The sequence below is a fragment of the Phyllostomus hastatus genome, unplaced genomic scaffold, assembly GCF_019186645.2.
Source record: "Phyllostomus hastatus isolate PE091 unplaced genomic scaffold, TTU_PhHast_1.1 phas_contig_196, whole genome shotgun sequence".
NCBI lineage: Eukaryota > Metazoa > Chordata > Mammalia > Chiroptera > Phyllostomidae > Phyllostomus > Phyllostomus hastatus.
In genome coordinates, this window is record NW_025333709.1 from 8,713,526 (window position 1) to 8,733,223 (window position 19,698).

A 19,698-nucleotide genomic window follows, 5' to 3' on the forward strand; every position below is an offset into this window, starting at 1 on the left:
TAACACTAGAGTACTTAGAGCATAGGTGGCTAATATTAGGAACTCCATAAATGCCAATTATACATTACAAAACTTTATTTAACGAAAGTTCAATGTGAAAATGTACAAGATTCGATGTTTTTTAAAGATTTTATTTATTTATTTTTAGAGAGGGAAGGAAGGGAGAAAGAGAGAGAAACATCAATGTGCGGTTGTTGGGGGCCGTGGCCTGCAACCCAGGCATGTGCCCTGACTGGGAATCGAACCTGCGATGCTTTGGTTCACAGCCCGAGCTCAATAAGATTCGATTTTTATATTGCAGTGAAACAGGAGATGTGGAGAGGGGACGTGGAAGCAGCTGGTTTCTCTGGTGGTGAACGCAGCCATTCTTTACACTCCTTCCAAGGCTTGTAACATGGTGATACCATTGCCTCGTATTACCACCCTTCCAACGCTGTGCTGCTGCCCACTAGTTGCCACGCCCGCACATTCATCTATCATAAGATTCATCAAGGGTTCAAATCCCTGCAATATTCCTCGAACATGTCTGCCACCATTTAATTTCAATGATAACCTCTTGTCCATAAATGTTCTTTAGCTTGGGAGGGTAAGCTTTGCTCATGGTATCCATTCAGTGAGCTCAAAGATACCGCCAAAAGCTGGTTAAGCATTATTAATATTGTTGTTTTTGCCACTACTCCTGTTATAATTCATTGGGCCTCCCAGAGAGTGTGAATTTCAGGCTTCTTGCATTTTGGGAGTGGGGGGTAGATACTTAAATAGCTACTTGGGATACATTGAAGCATTAAAATTTTCCAAACAAGCAATACAAAAATTGTAGTATACTATACTTTAAGTGTTTATACTTCCCAGATGAATGCTTTTGATACAAAAAGAAATATCGCGGAAAATGCTTACAAGCTTGCTTAAAAATGTGAGTACATAACAGGCCTTTGGTCTGACACAAGTGTAACGATGCCAAGTCCCATAATACTGTCCTTGGACCTATGGGGACTGTAAGCCCCCCTTTGACAGGAACATCAAAGGTCACAGGTCCACACTGGGACCCCACCAAATGGTACCACCTGCCCCACCGGCAGAGGCTGGCATTTTCTCTCTCTCAAATCAGCTAACTTCTGCGCGTGGCCTGTGCCCCTGATACAGGGTTTCTCAACTGCAGCACTGTCATTTTGTGCGGGCATGGGGGGGGCGGGCGGTGCTGTGCACTGTAGGATGCTCACAGCATCTCTGGTCTGTACCTTCTAGATGCCAGTAGCAGCATCCCACCCCTCCAGTCATCACAACCCAAAATGTCACCAGATATTTCCAAGTGCCCCCTGGGGTGAGGAAAAGCAAAAATCTCCCGTGACTGAGAACCACTGTCCTAATGCTGCCGTGACCTTGACAGCAGGATCCCGTGCTGGACATCTTTGTGTCACTCTCCACCCCAACACAGGGCCCTGTTCCCAGCAGGCACACAGATGTTTGCTCGATACACTTGTGCCAGATAAGACAGGCAGAAATACGTCATTAGAGAACAGGATGCATCCTGCAGCTCATTCTATGATTAGCAGCTTTGTTGCCAGGAAACAGAACGGCTGGAAGCCTGGATGGGCAGAACAGCATCTACTTAGGGCTCTCTGTGTGCCATGCACTGTGCTGCGTGATCTGCACGTGCTGTTTCATTTTACTTGGCCCGGGAGTTGTATGACAGCTTAGGAAACCAAGTCACGAGCGTCCCGGGCACTGGCATGGAAGAGCAGGCATTTGAACCCAGGTCTTCAAGAGTTCTGCTGAACCACACGGCCACTTGTCATGCAAAGGCTTGGTGAGGAGCCCTTGTTTCCTACTGAATTTTTCTAAAACCAGTTGCATTACCTCTGAAACACCCAAAGTTGCTACAGTTCCATCATTCGGGCCTGAAATGGGATGCAAAAGTATCACACATGTCCTGCCTCTCAAAGCATGCTTAATCTTAAAATAAGAGCATCATTACTGACCACTTATTACCATGCCAAGCACTCTTGTATATGCATTTTGTTATTCATTACCAGAAAAATGTTTGCTATTTCCAGGTCACTGTCAGGAAAATGAGCCACAGCCTGTCAAACCTGAAACCCGAAACCCAGCCACAGCCCTGACCTTCAGTTTCCCCAGGAGAGAAATGGCTGGAGTGGTACACCCCCTGCTCACCACGAACGGTGCCTGAGCATCGGGTGAGCGAGCACGCGGGAGAGCCCTGTGTCGGTGGCAGAGCTCTGCAGAAGTTTCAGGGGCATCTCTGCGTTCATTGCGGAGAGACCGCAGCAGCGAACCCCAGTGACAGGGAGGGAAGCTGGCATTGCGGTCCCCAGGTCCCTCTTCCTCCTCGGCACTCTCCAGGTGAGGTTTCCAAATCCTGTTGGTTAGCAAGGAAACCTCCTGAACCCCACTCCAACGCCGTGACCCAAAAAAAGGGATTTACCGTGACCCTTCTGCCCAATGTCGCTCCCCAAAGCTATTGACAGTGGTGGTTGCCTGTCTCACAAGATAGTAAGTTGACATGTAAGCCATAGACTAAAAGTTGAAATTTTAAAATCCACTGCATTAAGATAGAACTAAGGGAATATTTCATTCCTAGTGCCTACAGAGTGAAAGGAAAAGAGACATCTTCACTGTGAGAAGAGAATAAAGGCCCCCAAGGGGTGATCACTGTTTGCCAACACACCAGAATGTTCCTCTCCCATTTCAGTGACACGGCAGACTGGGCAGGGGGTGGCAGGGAGGAAGGTAAGTGCTGGGTCCAGGCCACCCCACCCGTCACAAACAGGCCCCTGCTGCAGTTTCACCCACGGCAGCCCCGCCCGGTGATGAATCTGAGAATCCCAAGGCCTTGCGTCCACGCTGCAGTTAAAAGCCCTGGGCACGGAGGTCATCTCACGGTATTCCTAACAAACGGTTCTGGGGACTCTGACAGCGGTGACATTTTAGAGAAACAAATGCCCGGGCACACATCATCGGAGTGATCGACATTCGATACCACGCATTGCTGGAATATTTAAATGCCAACGATTCCACCTGTCTCCTTCCACTGAATGCATTTTTGAGAATCGTCAGCGTCTCTGTATGGTCCGAGCTGCCTGGCTGTGCCTGCTAATGATGTCGTCCTCGGCCTGAAGAGGTCCACACCGGGGTCATTTAAACACTTGAAAGGAGGAACAATTAAACCCTCGGCTGAAACATTAGTCCGGTGGGAGGTGTCGGGTTGCTTCCTTCAGTAACGCACGCCGCCACACGGTCAGGTGAAGGCTGTCTCTGCAGAGACTTCCGGATGTGCTCGTAGCAAACACGGGCTGCGGGCGCAGGCACGGCGGGAGGACCTGCGGGCGGACTTGGGACCTTGAAATGGTGTGTTCGGAAGAGCCGCCCTTGGACGCGAGGCTTGCCGAGCGCCCGGGAGATGTCCACGGTCCCCGCTGCAGCTGGGACACCTCGGGGATGACCTGCGCCCACTAGAATGCCTGGATGGTTCAAAAAGGTGTGGTTCGGGCTGGCGTCCTTACTCAGCTTCTCCTCCTTCGTCCTGATCATCGTGGCCCTGGCGGTGCCCCACTGGCTGAGCGGGAAAATCCTTTGTCAGACTGGAGTGGACCTGGTCAACGCCACCGATCCAGAGCTGGTCAAGTTCATCGGGGACATTTACTACGGGCTCTTCCGCGGGTGTAAGGTGCGGCAGTGCGGGCTGGGGGGCCGCCAGTCCCAGTTCACGAGTGAGTACATTTGGGGCATGAAAGATGCTTAAGAACACTATTTTTTAATTCGAATTTGGAAGGGTGTTTATGTAAGGGTGGAATTCGACTGCTGCCTCACCCTAAGGCATAATGACAAAGTCCATGCTAACCCCTGGGGTCCTCGTTCAGCACTAAGAAGAGACCTATTATCCCCCCATGTTGAGGCTCATAGAAACAGTAGAAATGGGGTTTGTAATCCTTCAGTTAACCAATATGAGTAAATACTAAAATATCGAGTGCTTGCCTGTGTCAAACATTCTACTAGGGCTTTGCACCACTTGTCTCTTAAGCCTTGTAACAAATGTCAAAGGAAGGAATTACTAACAATCCCACTTTGCAGAGGACTACTCTGAGGCTGGGAGAGGTTGCATAACCCGCCTGAGGTCACGCAGCCAGGAAACGGCAGAAGCCAGGCTTCAGAGCCAAGGGCACATGACCGGGGTGTGCTGGGCCAGTCCAGCGCGCAGGTGCAGTACACTGCCCGCAGAGACGAGCCTCCAGGGAGCTCGGCAACGGCTCCCACGTCTGTTTGTATGAAAGCTGCCTAGTCTGCGAAAAAGCAAAGGGGCTCCGTGCCTGGCCTCCGGAATCGGACTACCGTGGTTCAAAGCTCAGCTTGGATGTTTGCCGGCGGGGAGACCTCGGGCAAGGCCCCAGGCTGCTGGCCGGGAACGTGGGCGGGCGCAACGGTCGGCTGAGGGGCACAGATGTCCGCTGGCATCCAGTGTCCGGTCAGAGCTGCTCTGGATGTAAATAGAGCAGGACACCATGACCGGCTTGTGCAGGGTTTTCTGGGAAGAAAAAAACAAAACAAAACAAGGCAATATCCTGCAAGGCTTTAGAATCAATCAGTTCGCTGGGGAGAACAGTGCCCTACAAAATCACAATTAGTCAACACATGGCTGATGCAAGGGGGCAAAGAATTTTATCCAGTATTTGATTTCTATATTTCAGAATTGCAGCTCTCAGGAACCTGGCCAGGGCTAGTGTCTTATTATATTTTTAAAGACCGAAGCTGGGCCATTGACAAATGCACTAATAAAAATTGGCATCATTTTATATACGTGACGGAAATGCATATTTGTTATGCAGATTCAAGAAAAAAGTCTCTAGGAATAGTTGCATTTAAACTGGAATGCAACTATTAAATGGGAATTAAATTGAAGTGGGGACACTGATGATATTGGAAAAAAATAGCTCTATTAAAAATATAACCTAGAAGGCAGAAAACACACACACACACACACACACACACACACAAATCAAAGTAAAGGACATGTTAAAAGGAAACTCACCCCAGAGAATCAATCTCCAAACCAGCCAGAGAGAAAACCGAAGAGCTACACAATTGACTTTTGAACAGCATGGGGAGGGGTGCCAACACCCCCACAAAGTTGAATATCTGTGTACAGCTTTTGACTCCCCAAAAACGTAATTACTAAAGCCTGCTGTGACCAGAAGCCTTACGGATAATATAAACAGCCGACCAACACATACTTGGTATGTTATGTGTATTACACACTGTATGTTACAGTAAAGTGAGCTAAAGAAACTATTCAGTCACAAGGAAGAGAAAGTACACATACAGTACTGAGCTGTATTGATCGATCCCGTAGGTTTACGCCATCTGTTTGCCACATGAAAAAGAGCAGCGTGTAGGTGGACCCGTGAGGTTCAAGCCCGTGCCGTTCAAGGGTCGCCGGTACATCGCAACCAGCTAAGATCTTTTCCACACCTGAGAGCACAGAACTAGCAATTTCCCATCTGGGTTCTTCTCCAACGTTTGGCTACTGTAATGAATATCAGATGTATACAGCCTCAAGCACGCGTGGGTATGCTTTCGAGAAATTGTTTAGACAGATGATGCCCCCTGAGGAGGGTGTACGAATTAATACGCCTACAAAGTCTGGCAGTGCCTTCTTCCCTTCGCCTTTATCAACACAGCGTATTAGCAAGTGTTTTGATCTTTGCCAGTCACAGAGATGATTATTTCCCATTTTAAGGGTTTGGTGCAGATTGCTGTGCCGGTCCTGTGCTGTCAGGACTGCACTGCAGGAAAGGGGATAATGAAACAATTAGGCAACTAGTCATAACCTACCACATTTGGAATAAAAAGGGTCTGCAAGTGTAAAAAACAAAATTATGGGGCACTGAGACAGAAGGGAAGGAAAAGGGAGAGAGAAGCGTCACCCAGAAGAATCCCTTGGAAAGAAGTGCATTTTCCAGGGCACAGTTTCCAAAGCTGATACGATAACCCGGCGGAGATAACCGTTAGTGGAAACACAGACTGGAAAGTTAGATCAAAACTAAGGACGGGGATGTGGAGAGTCTGGAAACTTCTGAGTGGAAAGGACACTTTAAAGGGAGAAGGGCCAAAATGCTAGTTCTCGGGCCGGGGAGGCGCCAACCTTCCGTGAGTAAAGGGAGGCCGTGAGCCAGCAAAGGCGCAGGGGCACTGGAGGGGGGGTGTCGGTGAGAGGAACCAGGGAAGCTCTGAGTCCTGGCCACCGAGGGCGGACAAAGAGGTGCTGGCCAATGGTATCAAGGGATGGAGCAGAGAGCTTGGAGCTCATGGGATGAAGCCCAATTTGACCAGGAGACGTTCTGTAGAAACCTCAGAACAGCTACAAGAAATGGGTATGCCCGGAAGCTCTTTAGTTTCCATCGTGTTAAAGTCTTCCTTTATCACTACTGAAAACAGGGATCTAAACTCTGTATAATGCACGTCACGCAAGGCCATACTCCTGTATGTAGAGTTCAGGCTCCCCTTGCCCAAAGACAGGGGATTCAACATCTCCCAGCCTGTGGGGAAGGACCGTGAATAAAATCAACCTCATATCTTTGTCACGAGGATTGAAGGAGAGCAAATGTGAAATGCTTGGCCCATGACTGTGCTCCGTAACCTCTGATTACCCTCAATTCATGCACTGTGCAGGCATTATTATCCCCATTGCATGGATGAGGAGACTGAGGCTCTGAGAAGTCCCATGACTTTCTCCAAGCCATAGAGTAAAAATAGTAACAGCAACAATCACAGCCACCCTTTTGGAAAACTGACGATATTTAAAATACTCTATCACAGCCAGGACGTGACGGCAAATATAGAAAAAACAAATACAAAGGAATATTTCACTAAATTATCCTACCACATGCATACGAACATTCTGCAATAGAAGAATATTGTGCAACGTAAGGGCCGAGTGTCCATCAGACACAGGAAATAATGTCTACCTTGCTGAGTCATTGTGAGGGATCCAAGGCGATGCTCCTTGCTTCCCATAGTGCCCAATAGTGGGCGCTGTTACCATCTCTATGCTCGTCACTTGTGCCACTCAACCGCCTTGTTAGATGGGTATGGAGGGCAGGGTTCAGAGGGGCGTAGGTTGCAGTTGTGGCAAATGATCAAGGCTGGGATTTGAACCCAGATCTAGGCTTCACTCGGCTACACCCCACTGCCCTCTGCACACAGACGCCTGAGACCCGTTCTGATCTCATGAAGGCAACCCTCTGACCCGGATTCAAGCTTTGCGATTGGCTCTCTTTTGGTGACTCTTTTGCTGACTCTCTTGCAAGCCTCCTTTGCTAAAGAGACACCACCTGGGCTTATATGCTCCAGCTTACACCAGGTCCCAGAGCTACGGAGTCGATGCAACTTAAATTGCCAACCAGATCGCATTCTGATTTTTCATTCTCCCCAAGGGAGAAAGGATTGTTGGTCAACTGACATGTGGCAGATCTGGGGGCCACAACTTCCACTTGGGAAGGGTCTAGGTCTTTGGAAACCCAGCACGTGCAGCCTGGCCCTCACGCCCCTCTATTAAAGCCTCCGTGGTGGGCCAGCCTGGGCTTTCTGAACTTGACCTGAGCTTTGACATTGAAATCATGGCCGTGCCTTCTCTGCCCAGTCTTCCCACAGCTGGTGAAGGAGCTCAACGCAGGCCTCCACGTGCTGATTCTGCTGCTGCTCTTCCTGGCCTTGCCCCTGGCTCTGGTCAGCATGGGCTTTGCCATCCTCAACATGATCCAGGTCCCCTACAAGGCAGTCAACGGCCCTGGGGGCATCTGCCTATGGAACGTCATTGCAGGTAAAGGAGGCGGGGGTGGGGTGGGGGGAAGACCTGTGTCCGCACCATCACCAGGCACAGCTCTGAGACACTGGGCGGAGGTGTGAGGAAATTAATCAGCCTTCACTTCCCGGGTCTCTAACCTCCTGGGTGGGCCCAGATGTCCTCTTCGCTGACTGTGGCGTGAGTGGCTGCTGCTGCTGCTGCAGTGAGGTGGGAGGAACCTCACAAATGACAGAAGAAACCTGGGGATTTTACCTGCCTGTTTTGTTTAAACCTCACAACCTCCACATAAGGTGGTATTAAGTGTTATTCGACCTATGTCTACAGAGGGGGAGCCTGAAGCTCAGAGAAGTCCAGAGGTGTGCCTAGGGGCACGCGGCAGTGAGGAGCAGCGGTGGGATTCCAACCCAGGGAGAACTGAGTCCCAGCCCTTCGCTTTTGCATTAACCCATGGTCTCACTCATGATACCATGACCTGTTTTCCAAGCCAAACCTCAGTGCAAAAGGGGTGTGTGTGTGTCTGTGTGTTGAATTGGGAGTACATTGGAACATAGAAACTAATTCACATATAATTATAAACTTTCAAAAAATCATGTGTGATGAAAATAACAAAACGAGGAGAAACGAGCACCCCTTCAGAAAAGCCGCGTCTCGCGGTCAAGGCATTATGGCAGGCACCTCCCACGGCCTTCACCTCAGCCAGGGCGAGCACGGTGCACAGGAGCGGGGCTGCAGCTTGGTCGTGTGTTAGCATGCAGTGTTGGTAAGCTGATGATCGTGTGTCGGCCCATGTTCGCAGGCTGCGGCCCTCCTACAGAATTACTAGTGCACACGCTTGCCCGCACCTGGGCTACAGGTGTCCTGCTGCTCTCTCTTGAACCCGCACTGGGCTGGCAGGTGCCAGTGCCCGGTGCTGCTTCTTAAGGAAGTGCTTGTCTCTGCCCATGTCCTTCCTCAGAGAGACGACACTCTCAGGCTCCACAGACCAGAGTATTAAAAAAAAGGCATTCTGACAAAACATGAGTGTCAAAAGGCATAAAAAGATGAGTGTCCTTTCATGAAATGACCCCAATAGGGATTTTTGCTGGGGAAATAACTAGGAAAGAACACAAAGATGTACATAAAAAGGGGTTCCCTGCAGCGCTTTCCAATGTCAAAAATTAGAAGCAATCTGGGTATCCAGAAATAAGATCTCACTTAATTAAACTTAGTTACATTAGTTAGGTATGTCGCTAGGAGTTAGAAATGTCGCTACATACCAGTTTAAAATATTTGACAACATGGGAAAATGTTCAAGTAAGGGGAAAAAATCAAGTGTTAAATAGTAAGAGCACCATAACACTAATTTTGCTCAAGAGAAAGAAATGCAAGGAAATACACCCAGATGTCTCAAGTGTTTATACCTGGCTTTTCAGACAAAAGTGAATTTGTGTTTTTATCTTTATGATGTTCTCTGGTATCCATGTTTTCTTCAGTGAAGATATAATAATCTAAACAAACAACCTAGTAAGTGTATTTTTGAAATATTAATTAAAATCAAAGCAGTAGAGAAGGAGAGAGAGAGAGCACAAAGTTTGAAGCAGCGAGTAGGGAAACACGTGAAGTCTGGAACCCTTCCAGTTTCCCCCCTACTTTGCTTTCCTCCTCTTGTTGCTTCGTAATGTAAGGCCTGGGAGGAGGGTCGTTAAAGGGGAAAGAACGGTCTACGCTCTGTTGAGACCCCAGTCTGCACGGTAAGATGTTCTTCATATGGTCCCACATTGCCCTTCCGGTCTGCGCCCAAATCCTAAAATCCAGTGCAGACAGAAGGGCGCTGGGCCGGGGAAGAAAGTGGACGGGTCGAGGGTGAAAGTCCATCTGATGTGAAGCTCCTTCTGTTTCTCCAGCACCTCTCACCTCCCACACTGGGCAGGTTTTCTGCAGCTTTGAGAAGCAGCGTGATGTTTGTGCCTCCCTAAGGGTTTTTTTAAAACCCAAAGCCAGTCTGTTGCCTGTGCCCCAAAAATGCCACCTCCCATAAAGTCGTTCCAACAGCCCAGTTGGAAGGTGGGAATAAGAGTGCCCACTTTTCGGGTTTCAGGTGGAGTTGTGGCGTTGGCCATCGGCAGTTTCGTGGCCGCGGTGAAGTTCCACGACCTGACGGAGCGGATCGCCAACTTCCAGGAGAGGCTCTTTCGCTTCGTCGTGGTGGAGGAACGATACGAGCAGTCCTTCTGGATCTGCGTGGCCAGCGCCTCAGCCCACGCTGCCAACTTGGTCGTGGTGGCCATCAGTCAGATTCCCCTCCCAGAGGTGAAGACCAAAATGGAGGAGGCCACGGTCACGGCCGAGGACATCTTGTATTAAGAACGCTCTCCTGCCACGCCCTTTCCCGGGTCAGTTCTGGGGTAGGGATGGGGGCCCCATCGCTGTTGCGGGCTTCACAGTCCAGCATGGCCATGATTTCGGCAATAAGAAGGAGGAGATGGACGGAGGAAGGGTGGTACCTGGGCCAGAAAAGAAAAACTTTCCTGAATTCCTGGCATTTCTGCTTTCTCTCTCAACGACCTTGGACTTGGAGCTGGAGTTGGAGACTTTGCACTTGCCAGCTGTGACATTGGACAATGCACTGAGTGTCTACTCCTCAGTTTCCTCATCGCAGTATGGGGGTGCGAGTGACCTCGCAAGATTGTACAGAGGTTTTAATGGGCTATAATGTTGCTAGCCTTTGGATGCTGTAGAACATTCCACAAACGTAAGATCCTGAGAACTCCAATAAACGCCTACACACCACGGTCTATTCTACACCTTCGTAGGGGAATGTGGTGAGGTCCCTGCCCTCCAGAAACACCGGGTCTTCCCACACGGCACAGGAATTGGAGAGCCACAGTAACACGGAGAATGAAAATTATTCCTATTTTTGTGGTTTCTACATGCTAAAAACTGTTCTTAGAGTTTTACATACATTAGGCCCTCACTACAACCACACATGGTCAGTGCGACTTTATTTCCATGTTATAGGTGGAAGACTAAGGCACAGGAAGGTTGGGTAACTCGCTGAGGTCAGAGGTTGAGTCGTGGGTGCGGGAGCCATTTGGCGAATGAGTGTGATCAGTGCGGTCATGGTGCAGACTCACAGAGCCGGGGAAGGAATGAGTTCTTCAGGATGGGATGTGGGACTCAAGAAAGTGGCACAGAGGGGACATCTGATCTGAACTTTGAAAGATGAGCAGGCTTTTGTCCAGTGGTGAAGGAGCAGGTTGGGAGAAGGGCATTTTGGGGTGTGTCAGCCGTGAGCGGAGGCGCAAGGTCTAAAGTTACACGGAGGGCTTGGAAGCACGCGATAGCCAGTGGGGTGGGAGCTGCTTCGCCTGCTGGGTAAGCCCAGCTGTTTTGCGTTGGGTTTGGGTTTTCCTACGTGCTGCTCCGATGGTTAACTTTATGTGTTGGCTTGGCTAGGCCACGGTACCCAGATATTTGGTCAAATACTATTCTAGAGACAGCCTCATAGAGAGTAGATTTTTGAAAGTTAATTTGAGAGAGAGAGAAAGGAGTGGAGAGAGAGAGAGATCAATTACTTGTTTTTCCACTTATTTATGCATCATTGGTTGATCCTTATGCGTGCGCTGACAGGGAATCAAACCCACAACTGTGGTGTATCAGGATGATGCTCTAAGTACCTGAGCTACCTGGCCAGGGCATCTACTAGGTGTTTTTGTGAAGGTATTTTTTGGATGGGATTGATGTTCACATTAGTAGACTTTAAATAAAGCAGACTGCTCTCCATGTGTGGGTGGGTCTCATCCAATCAGTTGAAGACCTTAAGAAAAAGGTTTTCTAGTCCCAAGGGAGAGGGGACTCTGCCAACAATTGCCATTGGACTTAAAATGCAAATCTGTCCTGGAGCTCCTGACCACCAGCACACACTGCAGATTTTGGACGTGCCAGTCTTCACAATCCTGTGAACCAATCCCTTAGAATAAACCCGTCTCTCTCTCTCTTTCTCTCCCTCAATACACACACACACACACACACACACACACACAAACATACACTATTGGTTCTATTTCTCCGGAAACCTCTCCCTCATGCAGGTGTGCAACCCTATTCATTCACTTCCCCATGATGCCGGCTGGAGCGAATCCTTTCCCAGGTCCCCTGACGTCATGCCAAGGAAAAGTGATCTAATCCCCCAAATTACCTCTGAATTAGACACCTGATTTGGACTCACTTTACCTCTGCTTAATGCTGAGCTTCAAGAGGTTTCTATGGCATCTCTTCTTTTCTCATTGCTTATGACGCCCTGCAGGGCCCATGTGTCTCCTGCAGCCCTCCACCCCCACCCCAGACAGAGCTGCCGTTACCAGTTAGAGGACTGATGTCACTCATCAAATATGCAAATGGTACATGGCTGGAAGGGACACTTAACTCGCTAGGAGATGGATCCAAAAGATAGTGACAGGAAACCGGTGGAAATGAAATGTCAGGGTCCTACCAACGTCAGTGTCAGGTCCTGCCGACACGTACGAACAATCAGTGACACAAACACAGAAGGCTCTGGCGATGGCCGCTTGCATGACTAACATCTGAGGACCAGGGCACACTCACTCATTCATTCATTCATCCATTCAGCAAGGGTTGAAGCCGACCTGGGTGCTGGGAGTGGGGCAATGGACAAACAGACCGAAATCCCTGCCCCCCAGAGAGGTCAGTCTCCGACTGGCTGGGCGCGACATACTGAGACAGTGTGTGACGTTGGGAAAATCGTGAATGGTGGTGACTGAGGGAGATGGGTCTGACAGAACCCCCTGTCCTGAGGGCGCCGTGCCTCAGGGAGCCGTCTTCCACCGAGAAGGAGGCGGGCGGGTCAGGGTGCTGGGTGGGGCCAGTTTGAACCGGGAGGAAAGAAAGGGGAAAGGGTCATATGAAAGAACTGACGTTTCTATGCAGTCATATTGCGCTCCTCACCCCAAACAGTGTGCATCGTGTGTTTCTTATTATTCCCCTTTCTTCACATAAAAACATCAAACCTCTGTTTTATTTCTGTGTGGTTCTCTTCTTTGTAACCTTTAAATGACTCTGTCAGCGTGGAATCTCGTGACAACCCCACCTCCCCGCAGTGGAAATTTCCACCAGCTCCTATAATCCCTCTCTCCTGTCTTCATTAAAGACAAATCTATTTACCAAGTCTGAGCCGAAGGGCAACATGGAACAACAATCACTGTGTTACTCAGCAGTCCCCTCCCCTCTTGCTGAAGAAAAGATGAAGCTGTCACCAGCCACCACGGAGAAGTCCTCGTCTGGGCTCATTCCCAGAAGAGGAAGTAAATGTCATTGTTCTTCAACTAAAGGCCATTGTGACAAAAGACAAAACAATCGGCTTTCCGGGACAGACCGGTTCATTATAATACAATACTAACCCTGTCTCTTGCCCCTTTGTAAACAAATGGGGCTTTTAAAAGAAATTTCTTATTAAGGAAATTTTTTAAAGATTTTATTTATTTATTTTTAGAGAGGGAAGGGAGGGAGATAGAGAGAGAGAGAGAAACACCAATGTGCAGTTGCTGGGGGCCATGGCCTGCAACCCAGGCATGTGCCCTGACTGGGAATCAAACCTGCGACACTTTGGTTCTCAGCCCGAGCTCAATCCACTGAGCTACGCCAGCCAGGGCAGAAAACTTTAAATGTATGTAAAAGTAGAGATACTACTACAGTGCAGTCCCATTACCCATCCCCCAGCTCCAGGGATGAAAACCCAGGGCTAATCTGGTCGCTTCTGAACCCCCATCTCCCACCTCTGTTAACAAAAGCTTCGCACTGAAAATGTTTCCCAATGTTTATTTGGATGCCCCTGCCCGGTGCTCCCCTAGATCGGATAGTTTTCACTTTATTTCTCAATAGATATTTTGGAAGCATGACTTTGTGCCGGCACTGGGTTCTGAGGATATGAAGATGAATAGGACATTGTTCGGGCTGTTTGCAGACCAGGAACAAGAAACACAAACATTTCCTTTTATTACAGCATCAGGTCGGGCGGTGGGCGAAGTTGGCTCCTGACACAGCTTCACGCAGCTTGTGGCGGGTTTGTAAATAAAATTATTAATAGTAATCACGTGCAAATAGTGATCGCGTGCAGTATGGAAGTGTCCTGACTCCCAGCACCTCAGAATGTGGCCACGTGCGGAGATGGGTCTTTAAAGAGGTGATTGAGTTAAAACAAGATTATTAGGGTGGGACCTAATCCAATCTGATGCCTGACACCCTTGTAAAAAGAGATTAGGACCTAGATACACAGGTGAAGACCCAGGCCACCTACAAGCCAAGGAGAGAGGCCTCAGGAGAAAACAACCCTGCCAACACCTTGACCTCAGACTTCCAACTGCTAGAACTGTGAAAAATAAATGTCTGATGTTTATAAACCATGATTCTGAGGTTGAAACACACACACACACACACAAAAAAGTAGTATGACCACTTTTCACCACTAGGTGGAAGCAGTCCACTGGCTAGAATCGCGTTGTGTCCCAAGTGGGACGGCTGGCTGGACCTGGCACCTCAAATGGATCACCAATTCCCATCAGTCCGATCCTAATGTGCTAGATTCCAACTTCAAATTTCAGTCAAATAATGAAAGCTCTTCTTATATTTTATGTAATATTGCTGGGTGTCATTTCTTGAGGAGGTGTGGCAGGACCCGTGGGTCAGAAACTGCTAGAACCTCAGAGGTCTTATATCTTACCAGTGATTGGTCAAGTCACAGCCGTTAAAGATTTTCCTTTTGGTCCTGTGGAGGAACAGCGAGATCTAAAACTAAAATATTCAGTTAACTGATAGCTCACCGAGTATAAAAAGAAACAGCAACCTTGACTGGATTCATTTTTTTTTATCCATAATGGGTCACTCTTTAAAGGTTATTATCATTATAACAACACGCCAAGAAAACTTGGGAAACACAAAACTATGAGAAAGCAGATAAAGGTGAACTCACCACTGATATTTGTATTTATTTATTTTTTTAATGATTGATTTCCTAACTTACTTTGTTGAGGTCAATACTTCAAACCTTTTCTGGAAGAGGGAAAGCAGGGTGGAGGGATGACTGCATGGATGTGTTACGGGAGAAACCTGGTTTTTCTCGCTGACACAGTAGAATTGCAGATCAGCACGTCTGTCAGCATGTAAGCAGGGTTCATCGGTGATATGTTCTGATGGAAGAGAAGGGTCTAGCTAAGGTGGGAGTGGAAAGGCATAGGTTCAGGGCAGGGCACGGTAAGGGAGGCCAAAGGCACCAACCAGGTCCTTTGTGTTGAGGACTTACATAGTTGGCAGGATGGGGCTGAAGAAGTTACATATCGATTGACAGATAAAGGCGGAGCCAGCTTTCGGCGGGTGGGGGAGCAGTACGTGACTACCCTAACTTAGGTGTGTGTGGGGGTCTGTTAGCCCGAATCCTTATCTTGCTCCAGACTCTATTTGTTCATCTTATTGTAAAACACATACATGACAGGAGGCAGTTAATTAAAGTTGGGGCAGTTACTTGAAGTTATCTGTGGGCACTTTCTGTAAGCATTAGGGACTCCCTTGTAAAACAGACAGTGACCAGGGGAAGGCTATTAACCAACATTGGCTTACGGGCTTCTTCTTGGGCACTGTGGACCCCCTTCTCTTCCCACGCCTAGACCTTGGGATGAAAGCACAGTTTCGAAGGCTTTCTTTCCCAGAGAGTAGAGAAGGTTCGCAGGATTTCAGGGACTGCCCTCCTCCCGTGTTAGCACGGTGTTTCCGGTGGTGTCGGAACACCTGGCAAGATTATGGACCAGGCCCAGTCCTGCTGAGTTAGTGGGTGAGACACGTCTCTTTCCTCCTCCCTGCCTTGGTTTGCTGCCTATCCTACCTAACAGGTGGATGGATGGATACACAAGAACCAGCTCAACAGTTTCCAAACCTGGCTGATGGCCAAAATGACCCAGTGAGCTTTAAAATAACTAAACCAGAATCTCCTGGTGGGGGGGAAGGGGAGAAGGTAGTAGATTCCTAAGTGTGTGTGTGCTATGTGTGCCGTGTGCTGTGTGTGTGTGCTGTGTATGCCATGTGCTATGTGTGTATGCTGTGTGTGTGTTCTGAGTTCTCCAGCTGAAAGGTTAGAGTTGGCATTGGGAACGACTGATGTACTTGAGTCTGTGGGCAGTGCCACAGAAACCGCTCAGTGCCTGCAAGGTTAAGCACTTACATTTAATTAATCCTAATTATGGAATTACAGTACTTTTCAAAATAAGATGTGATTTTGTGTTGGGAACCGCCCTGCCTGGTTTCAGGAACTGTAACCAACCCCCCCCCCTCCCTTGGCTAAGGTTGAGTGAGCAACCTTGGGACCATAAGCTACTAAGGAGACAAAACTTATCTCCCTGGCCACCTCTGCCTCTTTTACTTCACCCTGTCTGGCCCCCAATGCTTGATTGGTTAGCCAATGACGGGTAAGATTCCTCAAGGGAGGGACAACCTAAGACAGGCACGATCACGGGGCCCCCAGGGAAGGACTTGGGGTCTATAGAAAAAGGGGGTGATGGACCCTCACCCCTCAGCTTTGACATAACCAGAGTCCTCATTCTGTCTGCGAGAAGTCTCCTAATCTCTTGGCTGCCTTACTTCCCCTGCCTGACTTAAGCCTGAAACAATGCTGGAGGTGGGTGCCGCCCTGTGCTGGAAAGGGAGGTTCCCTAGGGTGATCAGGCCTAAGAAAGAATGCATAAAATCCTATGAAACCTACTTTGCTAATACCTTCAATTTAAATTATAAGGGTCCAAGCCTGAAATAAGTTTGTTTCCCCAAAGTTTTGTGGCCCTTTAACTCTTTGACCCTGACTCAGAATAAGCCCTCAGAGTTATTTGAATGTTATCTATTGTTTAACCATTTCTGCCTGACAATGACTGATTAGCTTTATTCCTGTGCAAACTGAACCCAATAAAAGCTTGTCAAGGCAAGGGTTGGGGCGCTCTCCCCTTGAGAGGGTGGCCGAGGCACTCCGAGGCTTTTTCTCCTCCTGGGAGAGAAGTCATACCGTCCCTTTTCCTCCCCAGGACTCGGTAGTCCAAGTGAATTTGTCGTATCTCATCCACAGTGTCTCGGACCCCACGAGCCGGGGTCTGCATCAATTTTGCAACAGGATAAATCATAGAAGGCAAACATTTGACACGTTGGCATCTAATAACACTTCATTTTTTAAGTCAGTGATGTTTTATTAGAGAAAGGAGTTTATCTGAAGCCTCCACCGCTGAGAACAGTTTGTCTCTGAGTGGGTGTAGAGAACCAACTGCCAAACAAGGAAGTGAGTGCTGTCACGCGCTAAAGACCTTCACGGTAAAATAAAATAAAAAAAAATTAAAAATGTACCCTACAGCATTTCTCAAGACTGGCATTCATAGTATAGTACAGGGACGGTTCTTCTCCAAGGTGATAAAGGTCAGGGGGTTGCTGAAAACCCTGGACCTGATAGTGGTGAGAATAAGCGGATTCATGTTCTTTACTCTTAGCTCATGGAGGCAGAAGAACGCAAGGAACTTATTTAAAAGGCATGTGGGCACTCGTTCAAGTATAACGAACTTGACATTCCATCCTTAGCAGGCCTGGATTCCCTGCTGAGGCTGGATGACAGGGGAGCTGGGAGACAGAGGCTGGTCACCCCAGGTGAGACTCCTGCTAAAAAAAGGTGATTCAGACCAGAGGTGTCTGAGGAACAGAAAGCTCAAGTGGGCCTGAAAGCTAAGACAAGAATTGAAAAAATAAAGAAAAACAGCTGTCCCGGGAGGCAGGCACCACTGAGCCGTGGAAGGCTTAGGAGAGGTTTAAGGCCAGTCATGGTCATCGTCGATAGTTCAGAAGACATGTGAGGATGGACAGACCAAAATTCCAGACTTACGTTCCCAGAGAAAGAACTAGCTGGTCAGAAAGATTCACAGGTGAGGCCCGAGTCCATATGGAAGGGAGAGGATGGTGACGATTCACAGGCAGCCAGTTCCGCATCCACGCCAGGAGCTGCTGAGGGCAGAGCCCCTGCAGGGTGTTCACCACCTTGGCCAGCAGTCCAGCTCCGAGACACCCATGGCCACGGAGTCCCAGCAAAGCCTCTCCGGAGCTCAGACGTGAGACGGTGCTTCCTACGCAAGGCTGCTGCTCCCTGTGGTCATGCCCTTTCCTTCTGAGGTGTTCGAGGCTGGTGCCAAGGAGAAGGGGAGGGTCAGGGGCTGCCGCCTTTGGCAGCCCCAGGCACACTCCTTTTTGAACCCTTTCCCAGCCCGCTGCTGCAGACAGACGACAATTCTGCAAGAGGAAACCTTGTTCCCTGAAGCAGTAGCCCCAGGGGCCACAGAGCCCTGCAGCCCAAGGACTGTGCTTGATCCCCACAGGTGCCTGGCAGGCCCCTTCCGAGCCTCCCCCAGGCTTGGGCGCTGGGCCTGCCTTCCCACTGCCTAGCCATCCATCTCAGACCCATGGGGAAGGAGGGCTGCCTGCCACAGAAAAGGGCAGAAACTGATTTCTGTTCTTTTGACCCTGTTTTAAAATTTTCTTAAAAAAAAAAAAAAGAGGACTTACTCATTGTGGTTCATGGACCAGCATCCTCGGCATCACCAGACAACTTATTAGAAATGCAGAATCTCAGACCCTGCCCCAGACTCATGGAATGAGAAACTGCAGTTTTACAAGACCCTCGGGCAACTCTATGCCCTTCAGGTTAGGTAGCGCAGACCACCCAGTTGCAGTGCTGAGTGCATGGTGCCAATGACCACAGCAGACTCGTTAATTCACTACCTTAGGGCAGTGTTTTCAACTGGTGGGCTGCGAGAATGTTTAAAACATCGGGGGCACTGTCCTCTTTTCCCTTAGACTGTCAAATGCAAAAATGACAATAATAGCTGTCTGGCGTGAGTGAATCAAAATTATACCTATTTTTTTTTTGTCGGATTGGCACAAAGATGTATTTTTTGATGTGCTGCAGAGTGTTAGTAATTAGTTTATGTGTGCCATCATATGAAAAAGGCTGAAAATCTCTGGCTTAGGAGGACCTTCTGCCCGAGGGCCCTGATGTAAGTACAGAATTACCTGAATCGATAGGTTGATTGATACACTCCCTGCAGGTGAGAAGGGCACCCAGACCTTAAACAGAGTGCTCAAGACATAGAAGTTTCTGGCTATATTTGTGTTCATTGGCTGAACAGATAAAAGTGAAATGAACCGTTTTTTGTGTGTGTGAACCGCAGTGCTCAGAGGCAAAGCAAGGCATCCCCTCAGCTCCGGGAAAACCGTGACCCCACGCGTTGGGTGCTCACTGCGTTTCAGGCATTCTTTCCCCTCTCCCTTCACAAATCTCCTCGTCCTAGAATTTAATTCATGCACGGATTCAACTGGCCTCCACTTCTACAAATTATATTCTGCTCGAATTGTTGGGTGCTGATTTTCCAACTCCAGAAGTAGATTCTGTGGGAGGCAGGAACATACATTTCTAGAGCTTTCAAATTTCAGCATCACTGGACAGATTTTTAAGAATGCAAACTTTCAGCTCACGCTCCCTGAGATTCTGAGTCAGAGGGCCTGGGCTGAGACCTGCAGCTCTGAGTCTCCCCTAGTTCCCCAGGGAAACCTTCCCCACCAGAGCCACAACCGCACTCGGAGAAGCGTGGGTCCAGTGATTAGTGATCGCTTCCAGCCGGGGGCAGGCCACCTTCCCAGAAGGGAAGAGGGATTGACCAGAATGGCCCCAGAGATGCGCTGGCTTTACAAGCGCTTCTGTTATACCAGTGATGCCAATGAAATCCAGCTGGAGCAGGACACAACCCGGAGGAAATTACCTGGCGATGCTTCCTTGGCAGGGCGGGGCACCTAGCACTGGAGCCTCTGCCACCTGGAGA

General features: G+C 48.9%; 1 protein-coding gene and 1 pseudogene across 1 annotated transcript; one reads left to right on the forward strand and one right to left on the reverse strand.

Moving 5' to 3' along the window:
* Positions 1–369: 369 nt before the first annotated feature.
* Positions 370–601, reverse strand: LOC123815934 (annotated as a pseudogene).
* A 2,874-nt stretch (positions 602–3,475) lies between these two features.
* On the forward strand, positions 3,476–10,162 carry CLRN2 (clarin 2). The gene is made up of 3 exons (XM_045833947.1): positions 3,476–3,728; positions 7,655–7,834; positions 9,897–10,162. Exons 1-3 carry the CDS (start codon positions 3,476–3,478, stop codon positions 10,160–10,162), a joined length of 699 nt encoding a protein of 232 aa, XP_045689903.1.
* The last annotated feature ends 9,536 nt before the right edge of the window (positions 10,163–19,698 follow it).